The 22044-nt window shown below is 38.9% G+C and overlaps 1 protein-coding gene across 1 annotated transcript in view; it reads right to left on the bottom strand.

Moving 5' to 3' along the window:
* Positions 1-22044, bottom strand: part of SECISBP2L (SECIS binding protein 2 like) — a 44676-nt gene that overhangs the window by 21858 nt on the left and 774 nt on the right. The window contains exons 2-7 of the mRNA XM_050968819.1: positions 11330-11508; positions 9189-9513; positions 7923-8058; positions 4570-4802; positions 4456-4480; positions 3438-3553 (exon numbers count right to left, since the gene is read on the bottom strand). Coding sequence (XP_050824776.1) covers positions 3438-3553; positions 4456-4480; positions 4570-4802; positions 7923-8058; positions 9189-9513; positions 11330-11508 — 1014 coding nt within the window. The remainder of the gene's footprint in view (positions 1-3437; positions 3554-4455; positions 4481-4569; positions 4803-7922; positions 8059-9188; positions 9514-11329; positions 11509-22044) is intronic.

The following is a 22044-nucleotide window of genomic DNA, read 5'->3' on the forward strand; positions in this document are numbered from 1 at the left end:
GGGAATGACCGGGAGTCATTCCTTTTTTTACCCAGGCGCCCCCGGCTGACCTCACCGAGGCCAGCCAGGAGCACTCACAGGATGATGAGGACGGCTATCAGTCATTTTGCACTGTACCGTCTGCCACCGGGGAGGGGAGGGGAGAGGAGAGGATGCTGCTGTTCAGTGCCGCAGCACTGCGTCTACCAGCAGCATGCAGTAGACATACAGTGACATTGAAAAAAGTCAAGAAACGATTTTTTCCCCCTTTTCTTTCACGGGGGGAGGGGAGGTAAATTGACGAGATATACCCTGAACCACCCCGGACCATGTGTTTGACCCTACAGGCACTGGGAGCTCAGCCAAGAATGCAAATGCTTTTCAGAGACTGCGGGGACTGTGGAATAGCTGGAGTCCTCAGTATCCCTTCCCTCCCTCCATGAGTATCCATTTGATTCTTTGGCTTTCTGTTATGCTTGTCACACAGCACTGTGCTGTGGACTCTGTCTATCACAGCCTGGAGATTTTTTCAAATGCTTTGTCATTTCGTCTTCTGTAACGGAGCTGTGATAGAACAGATTTGTCTCCCCATACAGTGATCAGATCCAGCATCTCCTGTACGGTCCATGCTGGAGCTCTTTTTTGGATTTGGGACTGCATCGCCACCTGTGCTGATCAGAGCTCCACGCTGGGCAAACAGGAAATGAAATTCAAAAGTTCGTGGGGCTTTTCCTGTCTACCTGGCCAGTGCATCCAAGTTAAGATTGCTTTCCAGAGCGGTCACAATGGTGCACTGTGGGATACCACCCGGAGGCCAATACCATAGATTTGCGGCCACACTAACCCATATCCGACATGGCAATACCGATTTCAGCGCTACTCCTCTCGTCGGGGAGGAGTACAGAAATTGGTTTAAAGAGCCCTTTATATCAATATAAAGAGCCTCGCCGTGTGGACAGGTGCAGGGTTAAATCGGTTTAACGCTACTAAATTCAGTTTAAACGAGTAGTGTAGACCAGGCCTGTGTTGCAAATGCATAAAAACACCTTAAACTCCATTTATAAGGCTGAAGTTCAGCACAGTGCCATCCATGGAAAGGGCTGGCTAAAAAGGGAACACGTCATAGATTCCAAACACGTGACTGTTTTCTGACTCAGCTCTCACTGACAATGGAAATTAAATCTGCAAATTAAATCTGCCCTCTCGGTGGAACAAAGGGCAGAAGCTGTTCCAAGAGCAACGCCTCCTTCAGTTGCAATGAGCTTGGCTGGCAGAGTGAGGTGTATTTTATAGCTCCCTGAGCTTAATTAGACACTTAGTCTGTGGGATTAAATAAAAGAGATGTGAAATATCTGTGGATTAAAAGAAAGCCAGTTCTCCTCCTCCTCCCCCAGAATATCCAAAAGCACCAGTCCATGTAAAATTGTGGCCAGAAAAAACTTGAGCTGACTCTAGTTGCTAGAATAGATAACAATTGAGAACTACTGTATTCCTAGAAGATTATGGGGCAGTCAACTTCTATAGTCCCAATTTTTACATACACAAAGATTAAGGTATTAATTGTATAGCTAAGTGACCGATTACACTTTTGATTTGTTACGAAAATGTTCAAGAGCCCAAATAACCAAACCTAGCCAAATGTCTTTAGATAATACAAAACAGTACTGTACAAAAGGAGACACTGTACATGTCCTTTGTTTTGGGAAGCAATTCTTATCTCACAGCATGTTCACCTTCTGTGTAAGGTGTACTTCAAAGATACACCCGAAGATCACTTGTATTTATAGAATGGTTGCTTACAAGTTAGAAAGCACTTCATACGTCACCCAAGATTCAACCCACCAGTCTGTAGCAGTTCCTTAACTTGTTGTTTTGTACCTTTCTGATCTTTCTTTTGGACACTAACTAGCATTCCAGGTAATGGTCCGTAAAGGTACCCCCGCAGTTTGTACCAGCACAGTATATCAATGTATTTGGTCTTTCACAGTTTTCCTATCTGCTTATGCTAAATCAGGGGTTGGCAACCTTTCAGAAGTGGTGTGCCGAGTCTTCATTTATTCAATCTAATTTAAGGTTTTGCATGCCAGTAATCCATTTTAATGTTTCTAGAAGGTCTCTTTCTCTAAGTCTATAATATATAATTAAACTATTGTTGTATGTAAAGTAAATAAGGTTTTTAAATGTTTAAGAAGCTTCATTTAAAATTAAATTAAAATGCAGAGCCCCCCGGACCAGTGGCCAGGACCTGGACAGTGTGAATGCCACTGAAAATCGGCTTGTGTGCCGCCTTCGGCATGTGTGCCATAGGTTGCCTACCCCTGTGCTAAATGCTGAGTTGTCCGTTCCAAGGTATTGTGGGATATACCAGTGAACAGCATTGTGAGGAAAACAATATAGTTTAGTTGGCATAACTGCCTAACCTTTATATGTACAATATTTATACCGTGTGCTTATTACATATTAATGTTGTGTTAGCAATATGTCTGACATACACTTTGTTTGACAAAGGAGAGAAAATAGTGAACCCACCAGTGTGCACGAAACAAGACTAAGTATCTTCTTGTGTACACATACTTTGCTTCTAATACCTACAGTCTAAATGTAAATGAGTGGCCATTTTAGGCCATATATAAAGGTCTGTGCTGTTGGATCCTGATGCAAGACTGTTGCCTTAGCACAGACAGCAGCTTCTGTCAGATTTCAAAACAAAAACACAAAAATTGCAAGACAGTCAAGGTTAAAAAGGGCATTTTCTTTTTATATAGGACTTTTTTTGTGAGAACTATCCGATACATATCTATTAGCATTCCCAAGTAAAGTCCTGTAAGAATTTCATCCTAGGTCAAGACCTTGCACAAATTTTAGCATAGAACAATTTTTGTTTTTTTAAAACCATCTACTTATATACCAGAGCAGCATAAAGAAAATGTAGTGGAAATGCTGACAATATAAAATGAGCCAAAATAATGTATCACGATGGCTGTAAATAAATTGACAACAATGAGAACAGAGAATGTAAATGCCATAACAAATTTAGTAACTTCAAAAAATCCCAAATATTTTGATCAATTTTCAAAGATTAAAGTTGAAGCATTTTCCACTCGTCGTTTAAAGCATCTGTTAAATTGTCCATATAGTACCTAAAAATCGTTGCATCGATTATTCTGTTATTAAATTGTGCACTTTCCAGACATCTCTCCATTTCACATACTACTGACATGCTCAGAATAAACAGACCCTCCTTAACTGGAGACTATAGGCAGAATATTGCCAAATGTGTATTGCAGCAAAAGTATGAAGGCAATAAACAGAATGCATAAAGTGATTAAATCATGATATAAAGTTTGCTTTCCACTTCCATTTTAATGCATTGCTTACTGTGTGTTAATTCTTAATAATTTGAGAGATGCCATTTACAAGAGGTGAATAATGTTTTAAAATTAAAACACAAAAGGTACCTGTGAACTATTTCTCTGTTCAGCTGGTCTTCCACCTCTGGAAAATGTCTGAGGGTTTTCTATCCAAGGTTTTTTCTGAGTTGCCTGGGAATTTACATTAGTCCAACTTATGGCAGCTGAAAGAAATAGAAGTTTCAAAATAAAATATATGAAAGAAAAGTCAATAAGTATAGCAGAAGTTGTATTACTTTGAAGTGACAAATGTTCGGTGGTGTATACAATCAAAGTAAAAGATTACACCAATATTGTGATCTGAATCTTGCAAAAGTTTCTTCTCTGCCAAAAACTCAGTTCCATAATTATGATTTATAGAATTTGGCAAAAAACACTCATTTTGAGAACAGAATTCAGCCACAGGCACTCAACTGCTAATAATGAAGTTTGATTATCTTGGTAAACATCTAATGTAATAGTGGGCTCATTAGAATAGTTGCATATTATGGACAGTGAACCAATCCAATTGACTTTTCTGCCCACTGTTTTCAGGGCTGAATTTAGCACAATTCCTCTACAGTTATTTTTCATTATTATTACAGTAGGGTTCAAAACTCCTGATCAGGATAAGAACCTCCTTGTTCTGTCCTGTACAATATACAATAAAAGTCATTGACCCAAGCAGCTTATGTTCTAAATAGCAACAAAATACGACAAGTAGAACACACTGGGGAAGAAAACAGGAAGAAAGTGTGAAACACAACGTTGCACGTATTCTTAGCTGAGAGTATCATCTGAAAACCTCAACTCCCCCTCCCACCCCTTAGGCAGAGACAAGTGCACTTAATGAATCATTACCAGGCCACCTGCCTATTCATTATCATTGAGCAATTGATCATTGGTGTGGCAGTACTGATGGGTCTTGAGAAGATTTAAAGGTGTACGGGATAGTGGCTATGCTAAATGATTTAGGAAGGACAAAGAAATATTCCTTGCAACAAGTAAATAAAGATACAATATGACACAGCAAATGTGACAGCTTCAAGATTTTCTTTGCAAAATTAAAAAAAAAAAAAAGCTATACCTGCATTTACTGATGGTTCTACAATCTGAAAAGGAAGGAAGAACATTTTAGTAAATTATTTTTATTATCGTAGCATCAAACAGCAGCCTTGGCACTTCACAAATGTTCACCTACATTCATTGCACCAGAATCTGTATTTTTTGAAGTCATGGCAGCAGCAGCCTGATTGTTGCTATGTTTAGGACTGCAGTAACCACTATCGCTGTCAATATCAGCTTCACTGGCCCCTTGTTCACTAGAGGATTCTGCAGCAGGATGGGATGCACGTCTTCGCCTGCCTTTTGATTTCCATAGCATTGTACTAGAGCTCTCAGAAAGTGACTTATTAGCGATCTCTGAAGGAAAATCTGTAAGACAAAGAAAGTATAACCATTTGTGTTGCAGCTGTTGGAAAGCAGAAAATATTACTAATGGTACATTAACATTTGTGATGAAAACACAAAAGCTACTGAAAAGAAATCAAAAGAAAGCACCAGGTAGTTTCAAATTAGTAAAAAGAGAAATGTACTGACAGTGCTGGATGAAGTAAGTAGTAAGATCCAGTTTTCAGACTATTACTAGATCTATTTGTGTTGTACTAACCAACCCCTTGATTAAGATGCAACCTATTTTTGGCAATGGGATTTGCCAACAAACAGGTTTAGCTGCGAACAACAAGAGTCTTCAAAACAAGGGAGTTAGGTAATACCATGTAGGTTGTCAAGCCAAAATTCTCATTAAGTTGCATTCTGGGTCTCTGAATATTCATATGGCAGGTTTCCTGCAATTATTGCTTTAAATGCAGAAGTGGAACAGGCAATCATAGTGAAGAAAAATCTTCCAGAAGATACATAAAGCAGAATTTATGAAGAAAACCTTGCAATATTTTTTTCCTGTATCAAATCCAATGCACTGTGTGGTTTTTAGAACTGCTCTTACATCTAGTCTCAAAAAAAAAAAAAAAAAAAGTTTTGAAGACCACTCTTGGAAGAGATTTATTATCCTTCTCCCAACACAGTGAATTTTAGTACTCCTGAAAAGTTCCAGACTGATGCCACTAGAAGCTTGCCAAAGAACAGATACAGCAAAGACACCAGAAATGCAATTTCTCCACACTGCCTCCCAGAGTGCCTTAACATTAGTCCAGTGGGGGGTATCTGCTGCAATTGCCAACACAAGTTCTAATTAGTGTGCAAGTGTAATAACCATTAGAAACTACACAGATTACCATTCATTTCATGTAGGCCCCAGGCAGCCAGACAATAAGACTTTTACACAAGAAAATTTTTAAAAGTAGGTCATTTTTTGAACTTGATGTTGACTGTTTCCCTTCAAAACAGCCGGGGAAAGGAAGATTTATGAAGTACACTTCTACCTCGATATAACGCTGTCCTCGGGAGACAAAAAAATCTTACCACGTTATAGGTGAAACCGCATTATATCTAACTTGATTTGATCCACCAGAGTGCGCAGCTCCCCCCCACTCCCTGGGAGTGCTGCTTTACCACGTTATATCCGAATTTGTGTTATATCGGGTGGTGTTATAATTGGGTAGAGGTGTATTAGATAAAATGATAAGCTCCAGTTTTAACACATGCCTGCCAAAACTTACCGAAGTTGAAGTTTTTACTGCCATGCCATTAATAGTTCTTGTTTAGAACTATTTCTCTGCAGCAAGTGGTGTTAAACCTTCAATACTGAGGTTTTTATCTGGTTAAGTCATATAATTGATTCAAGCTTCAAAATGATAAATCACACCTGCCCTACTGACTTACTACATGCTATAGAATGTTTTACAGATTCAAGATTTCAAACTTTCTGGCAATCTGCCTCCACCAAAAATATATCAGGAGCCCAATTATCAGTCCTGCCACAAGTCTGACACACCCCCTATCTACCTTTCTAACTATTTGGAGAGTCCATTTCATTGTTTAAAAGGGTTTTCCCCAAACCCCACCCAAAAAATTTACCAATATTTCTATAAATATGATTCTTACCTTAAACTAAAAGTAAAAACAGTGTTTGAAGCCTACCATTCATTAGCAACCTTACAACAAATTAAATGCACACAGTGGAGAAGTTTGAGTGAGCAAGTGAGAAACAAGGGGAGATATTCTGTTCATAAAAAAACCAAACTCTGCAGTTTCAAGCTTCAGGAAGTTTTTCTAAATAGTGATTACAAACATCTTTCTCTCACAAGTCCTGAGAGTGTCTTTTCAACTCCAATACCATAGGCTTCAGCTAATAAATACTGCTAGCTGGAGTCTCCATATCAACTCAACTCAGCAGAACTTAGTCCTAGAGAAGCCACCTGTCAGTCTATAAATTGAGATTCCATGAGTGGGGACCTCAAAGTCTGCAGAGCCAGTGCCCTTGATCATCTAAAGGTTTTGGGTGGCCTCTCTTCAGGGCCGCTCCAGACACCAGCTCAGCAAGCAGGTGCTTGGGGCGGCCAAGGAGAAGGGGTGGCAGTCAGGCTCTTCGGCAGCAATTCGGTGGCAGCTTCCTCGGTCCCTCTCAGAAGGAAGGACCGGCTGTCAAATTGCCGCCGAAGAAGAAAGTGGCATGGTGGAGCAGCCACCAATGGCGGGGTTGGTTTTTTTTTTTTGCTGCTTGGGGCGTGAAAAACCCTGGAGCTGGCCCTGCCTCTCTTACCTCTGAGGCCTTCATATAATCATAATTTGTTCTATTGGGATGGCAGTCATTTTGGGGATGAAATGTGACCGCAGCTCAAAGACAATGCAACTACAGTTTAGGACAGGAAGCAAACTATACAATACAAGTTACTAGAGAAAGATTCCAAGTCAAAGTTAATCAGGCCACTAGTGGTGCTTCCCAATATTTCTTTCCCAAAGAGGGTTAAGAAGCCTTTAATAATTAGGAGTAGATGTGTGTTTCCAGCAGCATTCCTATGATGAAGCACTGATTCAATTCTGAGAGAGTAAAGAATGCCAACTAATGAGTCAATCGCACGTTTTCTACAGCAGTGGTTCTCAAACTTGGGACGCCGCTTGTGTAGGGAAAGCCCCCGGTGGGCCAGGCTGGTCTGTTTACCTGCTCCGTCCGCGGGTCCAGCCGATCGCGGCTCCCACTGGCTGCAGTTCGCTGCAGCAGACCAATGGGAGCTGCTGGAAGCAGCGGTCAGTACATCCTTCGGCCCGCGCCGTTTCCAGCGGCTCCCATTGGCCTGGAGCAGCGAACCGCAGCCAGTGGGAGCCGCGATCGGCCGGACCTATGGACGGGGCAGGTAAACAAACCGGCCTGGCCCACCAGGGGCTTTCCCTACACAAATGGCGGCCCCAGTTTGAGAACCACTGTCCAACAGCACGTCTTTGGTTCTTGAAGTTCTCTATTAGACATCTTGTAGGTCAACCCTCCTTAACTTATGGTCTGACTAGATCAGAAAACATGGTGGTATGGCTGCAGTTCCAGTTAGTTAGCAGACAGACAGACACACACACACAAAAACCCAACAGACAACATCTTACCTGTTTGCTGAGATGCATCAACCAACAGCACAATTTTTGATCTGTTCTCAGGGCCTGATGCATTGGTCTCTTTTTGGATAGCTACACTTTTCACTGGAGCCCTTTTGCTTTTTATGTGTGTCTGCAACTGTAGTTGCTGTTTTAAAAGATCGAATATATACATGAGACATATTTAAATACGACAATTAAAAATCGTTTGGTTAGTGCTATTACAATTTCTATAAAGTTCTAACAGATTCTTTATAGAAATCACCTGTCTGAAACAAGTGATTATGGGTAATGTTCTCCAGTAGTTCACAAGGTTAATACTATTTTGGATCACATTCTACCATCTATCAGTTTGAAGAAGTTTTCTATATCTTCCATGCAGCTTAGTTTAAGGAACTACTAATACCATATTATACCGTAAGCCAACAAGTTTTGGAGACTATTACCTAAGCAACTAATGCTAGACAACTACTGGGTAGCAAGAGAGGAGAGTTTTGTTGCAGTTTAATGTAATTAATGTATTTCTACAAAAGCAAATGACTACACAAGCAGAGTGTATTTTAGCTAAGTGCAACATATTAATGGACTTCTACTTCAATATAACCAGTGCTTCTTAGGACATATATATACCTAAAATGTGATTCAATAAAACCCTCAGAAATGCTGTTGAATGTACGCAGCCTAGCGCACGTGGCATGACAAATCACCTATTGCAATGGTTTTCAATCTGTGGTCTGCAGACAATGTCGAAGATTTCCAAAGGGATCCGCACCTCCATTTGAAATTTTTTAGGGGTCCACAAATGAAAAAGTTGAAAAACCACTGACCAACTGTTTTAAAATTACTTATGCAATATCCAAGAGCCAGAGAGAAAAAAATCTTAGGTGGCAGTCAACAACATCCAATGAAGTAGCTGTTGGCCATATATGACCCTCAAACAACCTGTCTCCCAGCTCCCTAAAGCCAACAGCATTACCCCTCAGATATTCCATCTAGGTTCTTATAGTACAACAGTCACAAAAGGAATGATCTTGTTCAGGCCTTTGAAACACTAATTGTGCAAAATTAAAGCATCACTGTTATACTTTATAACTATATAAAGTTATACTGCTTCAGAAGAAACCAAGGGTAGAGAAAAATGTTGTTATACGTACTTGTCCTATGCTGTTGAACAAAAATATATAGGACTAAAAAGCAGCTCATTTTTTTGTGCAAAAATGTTTTCACATGATTCTATTATTTGCTCTGTTAATTGGGGCTCAACAATGACATGCTTACCTTTTGTGCAGCTGGTCCCCTGTTACTGCTTTTGCTTCGCTGTTTGGATAATGGAAAGACCTGGCCTGGCTGGTTTGGGCGATCAGCACATTCGGTTGTAACTGTACTTACAGCACTTGCTGTCTGAAAGGGTGCAGAGTAGGGTGCAGGAAAAGGATGATAGAAACCCATGACTTGTGCACATGGGGCTGGCATAAACTGGTAATACGTATACTCTGTAGAGACAGGTGGTTGAGCAGATATAATAGGATAAGCAAGATAAGGTCCTGTGGGGCTCGGGTTTGGCTGCTGCCATCTGATGTCATTATTATATAATGGAAATTGTCTGTAAAACCAAAAGAGAAAAAAAACAAAATTGCTGAAAAGTTACACATAATTGGAGTGAGTTTACTAGTAACTTAATCCTTTATTCTGAAAAAGAAATTAGTGCCAACTGTTTCATGAACTCTTAGTCCTAATAGCTTAATTCAAATGCTTAACTGTTAAATTCCTAGCGTGCAAATAATATATATTTTGAGAGCATGACTGAAATAATGTAATTTCAACTGCATTCAGGGACACTACAAAATACACAAGATACTATGGCAAACAAAACTGCTCAACCAAAAGATTTAAATTTTATGAAGCAAAAGAATGTTAATGTTATACTAGCAAATTAAAAGAATAGGCCAGAAGAAACTAACATCTTATGACAAAATAATTGTCAAGAAAAAATTATCTTCACCACAACGCAGAAAGCTGTTTATAACCAACTTTCAAATTGGAGGTACTGATATATAGTTATAATTTATTTATACTGTAGTTCAAATTATTTCAACACATCAGAAAATAAAAAATGGATGAAATACCTGGGGACACACCAGATAAATTTACAGATAGCTATGGTAGCAATAATTTAGTCTGACATTCACCTACTTATCTAGGAGGAATAATGTTTTGATAGACAAGGGAAAACAAGCTATCAGCTCACATTTTATCCCAGGCTCCTAAGTTCCCTAAAGCAGACTTTGAGAGCGCACGTGAAGACAGACACCTACCACTCAAATACGTTCTCTATTCCTTGAAGCTCTGAGAACAAGTGCAGTGCAGTGGTCTCCCCCTGGCCAATCTCTATTGCTAACGACAACCAAAAGAGCCCCACGGGAACTCTGAGCCCAATTCCCTTCCTCTCCATAGGACTAGGGAGACCATTGTGTAGAGAAGACTGCAGATATTTGTTAGAAAGAGGAGGGGAAGATAAAGGTAAAATTCATGACAATTGTGCAAATCTGCATAAGCCAGTTCCCAGTAGAGGGACTGTTAAATAGAGCCCTACATGGGAGAGGTGTAGAACCCTGCAGCGGGACTGGGATCCCATGGGTCCACCTGCCATATTAGCAAGAGTGGGACTAAAAGTAGTCCTTACTCTTAAGTATTTTTAGCAATTTATACACTGTAGCATTTTAAGATATCAAGGTGCCATATACATACTGACTAAGCCTTGTAACTTTCCTATGAAGTAGGAAAGCATTATCCCCATCCTATACAGGAACACAGATATGGAGAGGATAAGGGTCTTCATGGCTACAGAACTAGCGAATGGCAGAGCTGTGACTAGAATAAGGGTTTCCAATTTCTAATTCCTTCTCATGCTCAGTTTAACGCATCATGCAGTCTTGCACATGCACGGTGCAAATCAAGTTAGTTATGGGAAGGCCTCAGACCGCTAACAGCATACTGTTCTATCACTTAGGGATCCAAGTTACACCCTTTCTCTTAGCACCTTGTTTTAGAGGTGGCTGGGTACACTTGTTTGGACTGGCTGTGGAAGGTTTAAGAGTAGAGCGGATGGGTTCAAGAAGTATCTGTGGTCACTCCTCTGACCAAGGCAAAAAAGAACAAGGAATCTAAGAATGGTGGGGATTAAAGGAGAAAAATGGGGACAACATTACCCAGGGTCGTAGAAACTCTATCCTCACCCAGTAGGGGACAGAAGAGTAACTAAATGCAGAGAGGAAGTTCTCAAGCTTACCAAAAATTATATGAAAACAGTGTTTATATAGTCACTTTCTTGATTCCAGGCACATCTTTGACAGAAGGGAAATCCAAATTTATTTAAAAGTCTGTGTCTTTTTCCATAGAGGCGCACCACCACAAATTACCTGTTGGCCTGGTTTTCCTGTACAAATGGGTAGCAAGTAATCAGGTAGCTGGGAATAGGAGTTGGTTCCACTCCATTAACACCTCCACTGTCATTAGGGAGAGCCATAGATATCATAAGTGTATCAGGACCCTTCTTCTGAGGAATAAATGGTTCTACTTCAGCTGACAGTTTAACATTCTTAAAAAAGGAAAAAAAACAGCATTAATAAAGTCAGAGTCAGTGGTTAAACAAGTTAACAAACGGCAGGAGTTATTCTGCAAATCGTTAACAGATTCTCGTTACTTAAGGCATTTGACACATTAAAGATTTTTAAACCATATAAGGAACTGCAAATTTAAAGTCTTAAGTAAATGACCAAGCTATTTACACAAGTCAACATTTACACTGGAAAATGCATTTTAAAAAGCACTAGCAGGCCTAAGGCTGTTTAAACAATCAGGTGCCTAAGGTTGCATTTAGAAGTCCAAAATAAACTGGAAGACCAGTGTAAGAAAAAGTAGCTCAAATAACAAGTTCAGACACATCTACTAGTTGTAAATATGAAAAATGTACAGTCTCATCATGACTTCCCTTACATTCTTTAAGGAAACAATTCAACCAGTAACAAGCAAACACAGGGAAACAAAACTCCTCTTTCCCATTTGTTGATGCCCTATGGAAAGATCATGGTTGGCTGGTGGGAATGCAACATCCTCTCAAGTGCAATATCACAAACCAAAAGGAATCACCTTTATCCTCTTTTCCATTTCTCTCTTTATTCTTCAGGATTATAAATCAAACATTCATCATGTCCATTAAACAAGGATATTCTCTTGAAGAGCTTACAATCTTAAAATTCACAGGGATGCATTGCAATTAACACAAGCACAATTCAGGAGATCAGCCAGCCTCTTGGTACAGGTGGATTTTTGCAGTGATTTGACAAGTTGGAAAACAATTGACAAATGTTGATCGGAAGGATGCAGCGAGCATAGGAGTTGGTATAGAACAACAACATGTGGCATTTATGCTGGCCTTCATGTTTTCAAAGCTCCAAATAAACATCAATTAATTTAAAAAGGACTGGAATTGGGAGCCTGCAGATGAGGCAATAGTCAGGAGAGAGGTTAGGATCGAGTGTACAAAGACACTAGGTTAGAGATGTAGATGAGGCACAGTTGTGTAGGCTTTCATAATAATTGCATCTTAACTGAAAACATGTGGTAGACTTAGTAAAGTCTGGTCTACATTGCAAAACTGATCATACTCTGAGGCAAAAAACAAATCTTAAAAATGGTTTTAGCTAACCATTTTACTGCTAGTATGGGTGTAACATTGCTAAGAAAAACTTTACTCCATCTGCAATTTTTACGTGTTTCAAGAACATTTACAAATTTTGCCGTTAAGATTAGATCAAAGTTACCACATAAATAAAAATGAATTTTGTCATACTGTCTTTTCAATGTTGTTTTGAAAGGCAAGAGCCCCAAAAGGACTAATCTAAAAGGTTTGCTAAACAATTTAGGCCCTTTTACACTGTGCCAAAAGAAGGTGGGCTCAAGTTCTGTAATGATTTCACTTTGAGTTGACAAGATCATCACTTTGCACCCATACTCAATACACTGTCAGGGGCTGCTGAAGTGAGACAGACACCTATACTCTAGTTACATTCAGGGGCTAGACTCACATTTGGTTGTTTGTGGAATGTGGATTTGTAAGCCTGTTTTATCCCCAAGGCTGACAAGAACTTCAGTAGCGCCAACCAAACTAATTTAATTGGTCTTAATTTCCATTCTTCCAGTAGCTGGCAACCCCATAATGTAGTGCATTATGTGTAATAAGCACTGCTCTGTCCCCTGCATTCTACACCTTCTACACAGTTTTCCAAATGAAATGTGACTACCAAGTGGCCTATCAAGTGACCACATGCAGTGGGACAGTTGCAAGGATTAAGTTTTCACATCTTTATTATTGTACACTAAATGCCATATTTACCAAAGAAAATCTGAAAGGCAAAAGAAACCACCAAGTCAGACAAGCGGTACAGATGAAGTTTGCTAGTTTAGAAATGAAAGCTATATTAAGAGTACTTAAAAACTAAGGAAAAATTAAGTAATGGAAGCAACAATAAAATGAAGTGTTGCATCTACCAAACTGCATTTTTTGAAAAACTTCCCTCTCTTCAATCCCTTTGCATTAGAGTTATGCACTGAGAAAGTAGTAATCATCATCCAAGAAGACCTATGTCTGCTGTCAAGGTAGGTAAACATCAAAAGTCTGTGGCAATGTTTCCCAAACTTGAGACGCTGCTTGTATATGGAAAGCCCTTGGCAGGCGAGGCCGGTTTGTTTACCTGCCACGTCCGCAGGTCCGGCCAATCGCAGCTCACACTGGCTGCGGTTCGCTGCTCCAGGCCAATGGGAACTGCTGGAAGCGGCGGCCAGTACGACCCTCAACCTGTGCCACTTCCAGCAGCTCCTGTGGACGCGGCAGGTAAACAAACCAGCCTGGCCTGCCAGGGGCTTTCCCCACACAAGCGGTATCCCAAGTTTGGGAAACACTGCAGTAGAGCAAGTATCTTTGTGCTAATCAGCTGCACTTTTGGCAACTAGATAATGATCGAGTACCATCTTAAGTAACTTCGTTACAACTCACAAAGCTTCATGTAGAGGAAAAATGATACAGTTGTTAGATCAATAACATGGGACTTGGGAGACCCAAGTTAAATTTTCCACTCCACCTGATCCTTCCTGTGTGAAATTATGAATGCCAATTAGAAATAATGCTTAGTTTTTATAATAGTCCAAAAGGATCAAATTAATTACCAAGGATTTGCACCGTAATAGCTCCAACTCAGGAGTTGCCCAAAAACAAAAACGGGAGAAGAGCTCATGAATAAACAGCAGTTCTCTTGGCCATAACGATTTCAGCTCTTATACAGCTAACCTAGGAGCCTCAAACACGTGGCCTGGGGAGTTATTTGCTGTGGCCCGCCAAGCTCCCTGTGCCGCACTGCCCCCCCAGAGTTATTTCCTGTGGCTGCCAAGCTCCCCTCACCTGCCGCCCCCCCACCAGAGCACTGCATCCCTGCTCCTCTGCCTACCTCCAGGTGCTTCCCACTGCCAAACAATTTAGCGCTTTCCAGGAGGGAGGGGAGAGGAGTGGGGAGCTGTGCACTCAGGGGAAGAGGTGAAGAAGACGTGGGGAACTGGGGAAGGGGTTGGAATAGGGGCAAGGGAGAGTGCCCTCATTGAAGGGGTGGAGTGGGGCGGGGCCAGGGGCAGAGAAGGGGGGCTTTGGTACCTTTATATGAAAATGTGTCAGTGATGCAGCCCTTGAGCCAATGTACTAGTCCTCATGTGGCCCTCGTGGTGATTTGAGTTTGAGATCCCTGAGCTAACCCGTTTCTATAAAGTCAGGCCAAGCCATTTAGATATACAAATGCGGCACTGTTCATGAATGGCCGAAGAACTTTCAAATGGTTATCCCAGTTCTCTCTCTTCCCAGCAATACAATGAGACAGTTTGGGTACAGATACTATGCACCACATGAGTACTGACCAGAACCATAAATAGGCTTTCCAGTCATTTGTCATCCAAATGGGGCAATAACATTATGACACTACTGATATGAGATTGCCCTTGTGAATTTGCACCACCTTTCTATGTTTTTAAACAGCCAGGTGCCCATCCGATCAACCTAATGGCAAACAAAGTGAGATAGGAGAAAGAACTAAGTATTTTGTGGAAGTATCCTAGGTAGGAATTCTGGAATTAGTAAGCTTCTCTAATGCAATGCACTTCCAAGAATGCTTTTCAAGTATGGAGAAGATAATATTTTTTAGGATAGTTGGCCACTGTCTATCTCATCTGTACAATCATGGAGGTGTCTGAAGTCCAATGTCTTGTCTTAAGCTGAGGTGTGTTCCCAGCAGGGTTTTAGGGAGTGTGTGTGGAAATATGGAGATCACTCTTTGATGTCAGGTCATTGTAGAACTGTCATTAAAATGACTCTTCTCTTTACCCTTCCTTCCCCAAACTCCACCACTTTTCATGATTCATTTGATCATGGCATAGTCTTTAAGGTTAAATGTAACAATCAAAAATAACTGATGAGACACATCATTGACTAAGGCACCAGTTTAGGATCTCCTGGAAAGAGGGCTCTGTATTCTGTAGTCGGTCTGCAGTCCATTGAGATTACCTCTAGCTGTTAAGGTATCTGTAAAATTATTCCGACTTCATAGATTCTAAGGCCAGAAGAGACCATTGTGATCATCTAGTCTAACTTTGTGTACACAACAGGCCACAGAAATGCCCCCAAATAATTCCTAACACATATATTTTAGAAAAGCATGCATTTATTTTAAAATGGTCAATGATGGATAATCTACCACAACCCTTGGTAAATTGTTCCAATGATTAATTACCCTCACTGTCAAAAAAATATGCCTTCTTTCCACTCTGAACTTGTCTAGTTTTAACTTCCAGTCACTGGATCATGTTGTACCATTTTCTGCTAGATTGAAGAGACCATTATTAAATATTTGTTCCCCTTGTAGATACTTATAGACTATAATCAAAACAAAGAGACGATTAAGAGTTATCAAGATGAGCAAATTGAGCTCATTGAGTCTACCATGTTTTCTAATCCTTTAATCATTCTTGTGGCTCTTCTCTGACCCCTCTCACCAGCCCCCAATTTATCAATATCCTTCTTGAATAGGGGGCACCAGAACAGGAAACAGTATTTCAGCAGCAGTCATAACAGTGACAAATACAGAAGTAAAATAACCTCTCTAATCCTACTCAAGATTCTGCTGTTTATGCATCTCAGGATTGCATCACACTGTGAGTTCATGTTCAGCTGATTATTCACCAGAACCCCTTACATCTTTTTCAGAGTCACTATTTCCCAGAACAGAATCCTCCAACCTGCAAATATGGCCTACATTCCTTGTCCCTAGATGTATACATTTACCCACATTAAAACACATATGGTATGCTCTGGCCCATTTTACTAAGTGATCCAGATTGCTCTGAATCAGCAACCTGTCTTCACTATTTACCACTTTCCCGATTTGTGTGTTAAAAGGAAGACCAAACACAAAATCTCCTCTCTCTAACAAAATCTCATGATTTTGGGGGGTTCTAGCTCATGATTCTTAAACCGGTGAGGTTGTCAATACCGTAAAACAGGTCTTAATTTTATAGGGAAAAGAGTTTTGCTCTTCATGATGCTATTCAGTTTTAACTTACAAAATGTTATGCAGTAGCTCATTATATATTTCAGTCCAACAATTACAACTCTACCAAGATGGCATATATACTGAAGTGACCCTTTGTCTTCTATATAAGAGCTACTGTAGTCATCAACAGCTGCAAAGACAGAAGATGACACTAGCAGGACCAGACTGGTAAACTTTGTCCTATAGTTATAGCACTGTATGTTTAATCTTAGAAAAGTTTTTGTTCATTGTAACGTAATGGCATTCAATATTACCCATTAAAATAGGATCTCTTGTCTTCTATCTAGGAGAGCAAAGTTAGCACTCAGATATTTTTTCATCATCCACAAAGTGAGAAAACAGATCCATATGCTACCTTTCAGAGAAATAGAATACAGTTGATTGTTTTACTATTTAAAGCCTGGAAACAAGAAGTCTAGCTGCAAAACATAGTAAGGCAACAACATAGATACTATAATTTTTAAAACAGTTTTTCCAATTTTGCTCCTGAATCTTATGTTTCAAATCTTCCATAATAACTTAAGTATGCAGACAAGTCACACACTTCACCTATTTTAAGACCAACTTTGCAAACACAGAAACCAGTGTTAGTATAATTATTTGACTTCTAAGTGGCATGTATTCAAGGAACAGTAAATATGCAGCATAACAGGATAACATCACGAACAGCCCTTGTAATATGGTGTGAAATATAATCATACTCTGACAGATTTAAAATTGTATTTCCAATATAGCAGTATCACGCTCAGGTACACTGGTCTCCATTCAAATACTTATGTTGTGTGAACTTATTTTTCCCCCTACTGATCTTCTACCATCATACATTCTTAAAAGGTGCTATGTCCAAAGAACACAGTATAGAGTAATGGGCTATGGCTGCAGAATGAAAATATATTTGAAATTCATGTTCAGGTATGAGTTCAAGATTGCCAGTTTTATCACAGCACAAACTTTACACAAAGTTGAAAGTTTAGTTTGCTACCCCTTCACTGGGTATTTTAGAACAGGTGAAAAGCTAATTTTAACCCGTCATGATTTTGCACTTGGTATGCTTTAGTTGACATGATAATCCCCACCTCATTTATGATGAAAGTCAGTTATATATGCAATAATGGCGAGATAGCATTAAGGCTGAGATGCTACATATTTCTTTGAGACACACAGTAGGTGAGGTAATATCTTTTATTGGACCAACTTCTCAGACACTCTGATTCCTTCTCCAGACCTGAAGAGGTGGTCTGTGGGGCTTGAAAGCTTGTCTCTCTCACTAACAGAATTTGGTCTAATAACAGATATTACCTCACCCACTTTGTTTCTTGAAAATAAGAATCATACTATTCTGCAGTAGGATTATTTTAAAGGGACACTCAATTTAAAAATTCACATTTTTGCCAGGATCCATACATGAACAAAACAAAAATCTGAATACTTGGATTACTGTAATTGAAAGATCAGAGTAAAACATTTGTCTTTTTTCAAGTGTAATTATTTTATACTAAGTTTAGTCCAGTCAATTTCTCCACAGTTGTGTAGGGCTTCCAAAGAGCAACACAGAGAAAAAGAAAATGTAATTACACAAGATGGTCAGATTCATATATTGATAAGGCCCTATGTTTTCAATATTTACTGAAAAATTCCCAGGTTTTACAAAAGCTGTAATTTTGGTTTTTTTAATTGATTTTTACCAAAATTTTGGACCACTCAGGTACATGAAAATACTGATTATGTTAAGAAAAATTCAATACATTACATTAAGTAGATGTGTTCCTGTTAATAATGTTATTCTAGAAGCGCAAATAAGAGGTTGTCTGTAAAAGTAAGATAATGTAGAGAAAGACAGATGGACGTGTGCATCTATGTACATTCTGTTAATGTACAGTTCATTAATAAACCACAATATTAAACTACAATACTTTATCTTTTAATAATCTTACTTTTCTCTCTGTTGCTTTTTTCTGTCCTCCCATCTCTCAGCATTAGCTGTGGTATTACTCAGAAACCATGATGTTAATTTTTTTTTTTTTTTTTTTACTGATTTTCACTTAATTTTTAATTTCTGTAAACACTGATAAATTTCTGAGAAATTAAAAAAAACTGAAAGCAAAGGGACTTGTACATTGGGAAAGGCAATGTAACATAGCAGTTAGAGGAAGGAATGGGAAATCAAGGCTGGTTTCTTGGAAAAGAAACTTGGAGCGTAACCTTGGGGAAATCACGTGACTTCCATGTGCCTCATGTCTACTCACCAGTAAAATGAGTACACACACATATATGCACATACATACCCCTCACATGCATATTTGTAAAGTTTAATATTTGTAAAAGTGCTTTGAGATTCTTGCAGAAAAGGCATTAATGCAAAGCATTACATAAGTGGCTCTTTCCCCCATTGGTCAACAATAAATCTAATAGCCACTAGAAGACTTACGGACATGCCTATCTATTGTTGCAAAACAATTCTGACTCTCTTTTAAACACACTGAAGACCTTGTTCTGGTTATAGTTCAGTCATATGAAAATAAGAATCTTTACATAAAACATTCTTCTGGCAAGGACAGCTTTCTATTATCCTTAGATGACTCCAAGTGACATTCTCTCAGCCTAAACTCCAAAGTTAAAGAAAACTCTTCTTTTTCCACAATAATAGACAAAATTCCCAATGTTCATATCCTCAAAAGACAGAAATACAATTGGAGAAATTGAACAAAACAAAAACAGCACACCTACATCCAACTTACTTGCATAATAAGCACTCAGCACTATAATAAAACCATAATTATCTGTTGGCACTACTTTCCTTGCACTTTGTTCAAGCAGACAACAAATAGGCTGTTTTTAAGTACCAAATAATTTAGGACATGTCCACGATTGATATTTTGCAATTCCACTTGATTTCCTAACTGTCCTAATAGAGGCCAAGGCCTTAAGCATAGCTCTAAGCAAATAAACACATCATAATTTTTGAATTTGAAAATAATATCAACTTATAAAAAAAAAAAAAGTTGTTTCTCTTCTCCTAGTTTCCTACCACCACTCCCTTGTGCTGAACACCTGCAAAAAGCTTAGTGTGACCTTGTCTACATTAGGAAAATAACCCATGGCTGACAACAAACATCATCCAAACATACCATTTAACTGTTCTTGAACACATTAACTTCTGCAACTGACAGAACCAAACTATTCCAACACCCATTACAGAAATCACAACAAATCCCAGGGTAGAATAAGGGGTTTAGAACAACTTTCTGCAACATTTTTCTCTCTATATTAGTAACTCAAACTATTTAACCACAGTAGAGAGAGGCTCAGATATTACAGTGATGGGGCCACACAAACCTAGCTAGAGGGGAACTAAGGGGAATCCATAGATGACACTTCGTCACTTTAAGTTATTTTGTTAGTGTAGACAAAAACAATTAATACAAGATGTGTGATGGCTCTTTTTTCTTCAAGACAGGTTTTTGTCCAAAGAAATGAATTATGTTAACACTGACAATCCCTTTTCACCCCTCAAATCTTATACATATGACATGCAACACAACATTCGCTCTTCTGACATAGTTACATTCTAAATCACATTAACTGTTCCTATGAGTTGAGAAGTTAATTTTATTCTAGTTAGTAGCATCACAGTTTATTTGGGACTTTCTCGCACCCCCAAAAATTATTTACCTAACCACTTTTATCTCATGACTGTAGGCTTTTACACTGATTTATCAATTGTACAGTGCCACTGAGGAGAAAGGTGAGCAAATTAAAGGATTTCCAGGATCTGCACCAGCATCTTAAAAAACTGTGATTAAAAACATTATAAATTATTTTATATTGATAAAAGTAAATTTTAATGTTTTTATTAAACTTATTGAGTTTGAACCTTTTGTTGAGAGTATTCCTATGCAGGTTACTACTGGCTAATCAGAAAGCATGTGAAGCAAGACAATTACAGTATTGCAGAAAGTTACCCCCCAATTATTCATACTACCATACTATACCCTAGCATCTTGGGGCCCTAGTCATGGACCAGGCTCCCATTGTTCCAAGCCCTGTATGAACAGGACAAAAAAAAGACAGTCCTTGCCCCAAAGCTCTTAATTGTGCTTCTTCTGATATGAAAGGGACTACATAAAAAGGGTATAATCATTATTGAGAGCTTCACTACTTAATGGGGTGAATAACCATTGTGATTTTTAGCCCTCTCATAAGCAAGGAAAAAATGCTTAGACAGAATGTGTGAAGTCATCTGTGATTGAGAGTTCTAGCAACAAACTTCACAATAGTACCACAATACTAATTAAAGTGAACAAAAGAAATACATGAAATAATTAACCAGAAGTATAGAAAGAAGTTCCCAATTTGGCAGAATAGCCTAATTTAAATTCAGCTAAAAAATTATTCTATTTCTGTACACAGTCATATTTTTATCCTTTCTCTGTAACTGATTGCTTGAAGTTATCACTCATCATAACACACAGCCTGCTAGGGAAGATACACATTGTTTACTAATCGATCCTTAAAAACTATGTACAAAATGAAACAATTATTCTTATAAAAATAACTCATTGTCCAATGTACACTGTATTACTGAAGTTTAGAATTAAGTCAATTGAGAGGATAGCCCTAGAATTTCTGAAGATTTTTCAAAACTGAAAGTCATAACTGAACTATATTTGAAATCCTGCAATTAGGGTCTTTCAACACACATTTCCTTGAAGAGCAGCTTAGTAGTAACAGAGAACTTATTAAGTTTCACATAGAGAAACTCTAATTTTGGATTTTTTAAAATCATCACCTTCTTGTGATGAAGGACTTTACTATGTTCACATCAATAAAACATTAAACAATTGTGATTGAGCGATATTTTAAAGGCTCCTTCATGTCACAACAACTTGAAAAGACCCTGAAAACAAGGTAAATTGATTATTCTGTGACTCTTCACTTAAATTCATCAGGGTAAAAAAAGGGGCAGAATAGGACGACTAAACCTTTTATCTGCTACAAACTAAGGACAGGGAAGGCTAGATGGTGTCCTGAATGTTAGAGACTTACATCTACCCCAGGAACAAAAAATGATTTTAACAAATCTACATGTTTCATACACTAGGGAAATGACATATTACTCGTTTTGAAGATGTTTTAAAAGTCTCTCCTGCTGATCTTGTATATGTTAATTAAAATCTCACTTAGTCCAATTGCCCCAGCAACTTGAAACACGTCACGGAAAAAAACAGAAAAGAGTCTTGATACAACATTATGAATATGACAAGCAACAACATGGACTTGCATAAACTTCAAGTTTATATAGGAAGTGGGTAAAAAAAAAATGGGGTCAGACCTACAGTATTTTAGCTGCTATTTTAACGCTCCCACCCACACTTCACAAGACTCTCAAGCCTCCCAGCCCAGCAGCAGGAAAGATGGCTAGGGCTGAGGGGGTTATGCCCGTGTTGTCACCCCCACTCCCGGATCCTTGTTTACGAGTTAAATGT

Source organism: Gopherus flavomarginatus, chromosome 9 (assembly GCF_025201925.1).
Source record: "Gopherus flavomarginatus isolate rGopFla2 chromosome 9, rGopFla2.mat.asm, whole genome shotgun sequence".
NCBI classification, from domain to species: domain Eukaryota; kingdom Metazoa; phylum Chordata; order Testudines; family Testudinidae; genus Gopherus; species Gopherus flavomarginatus.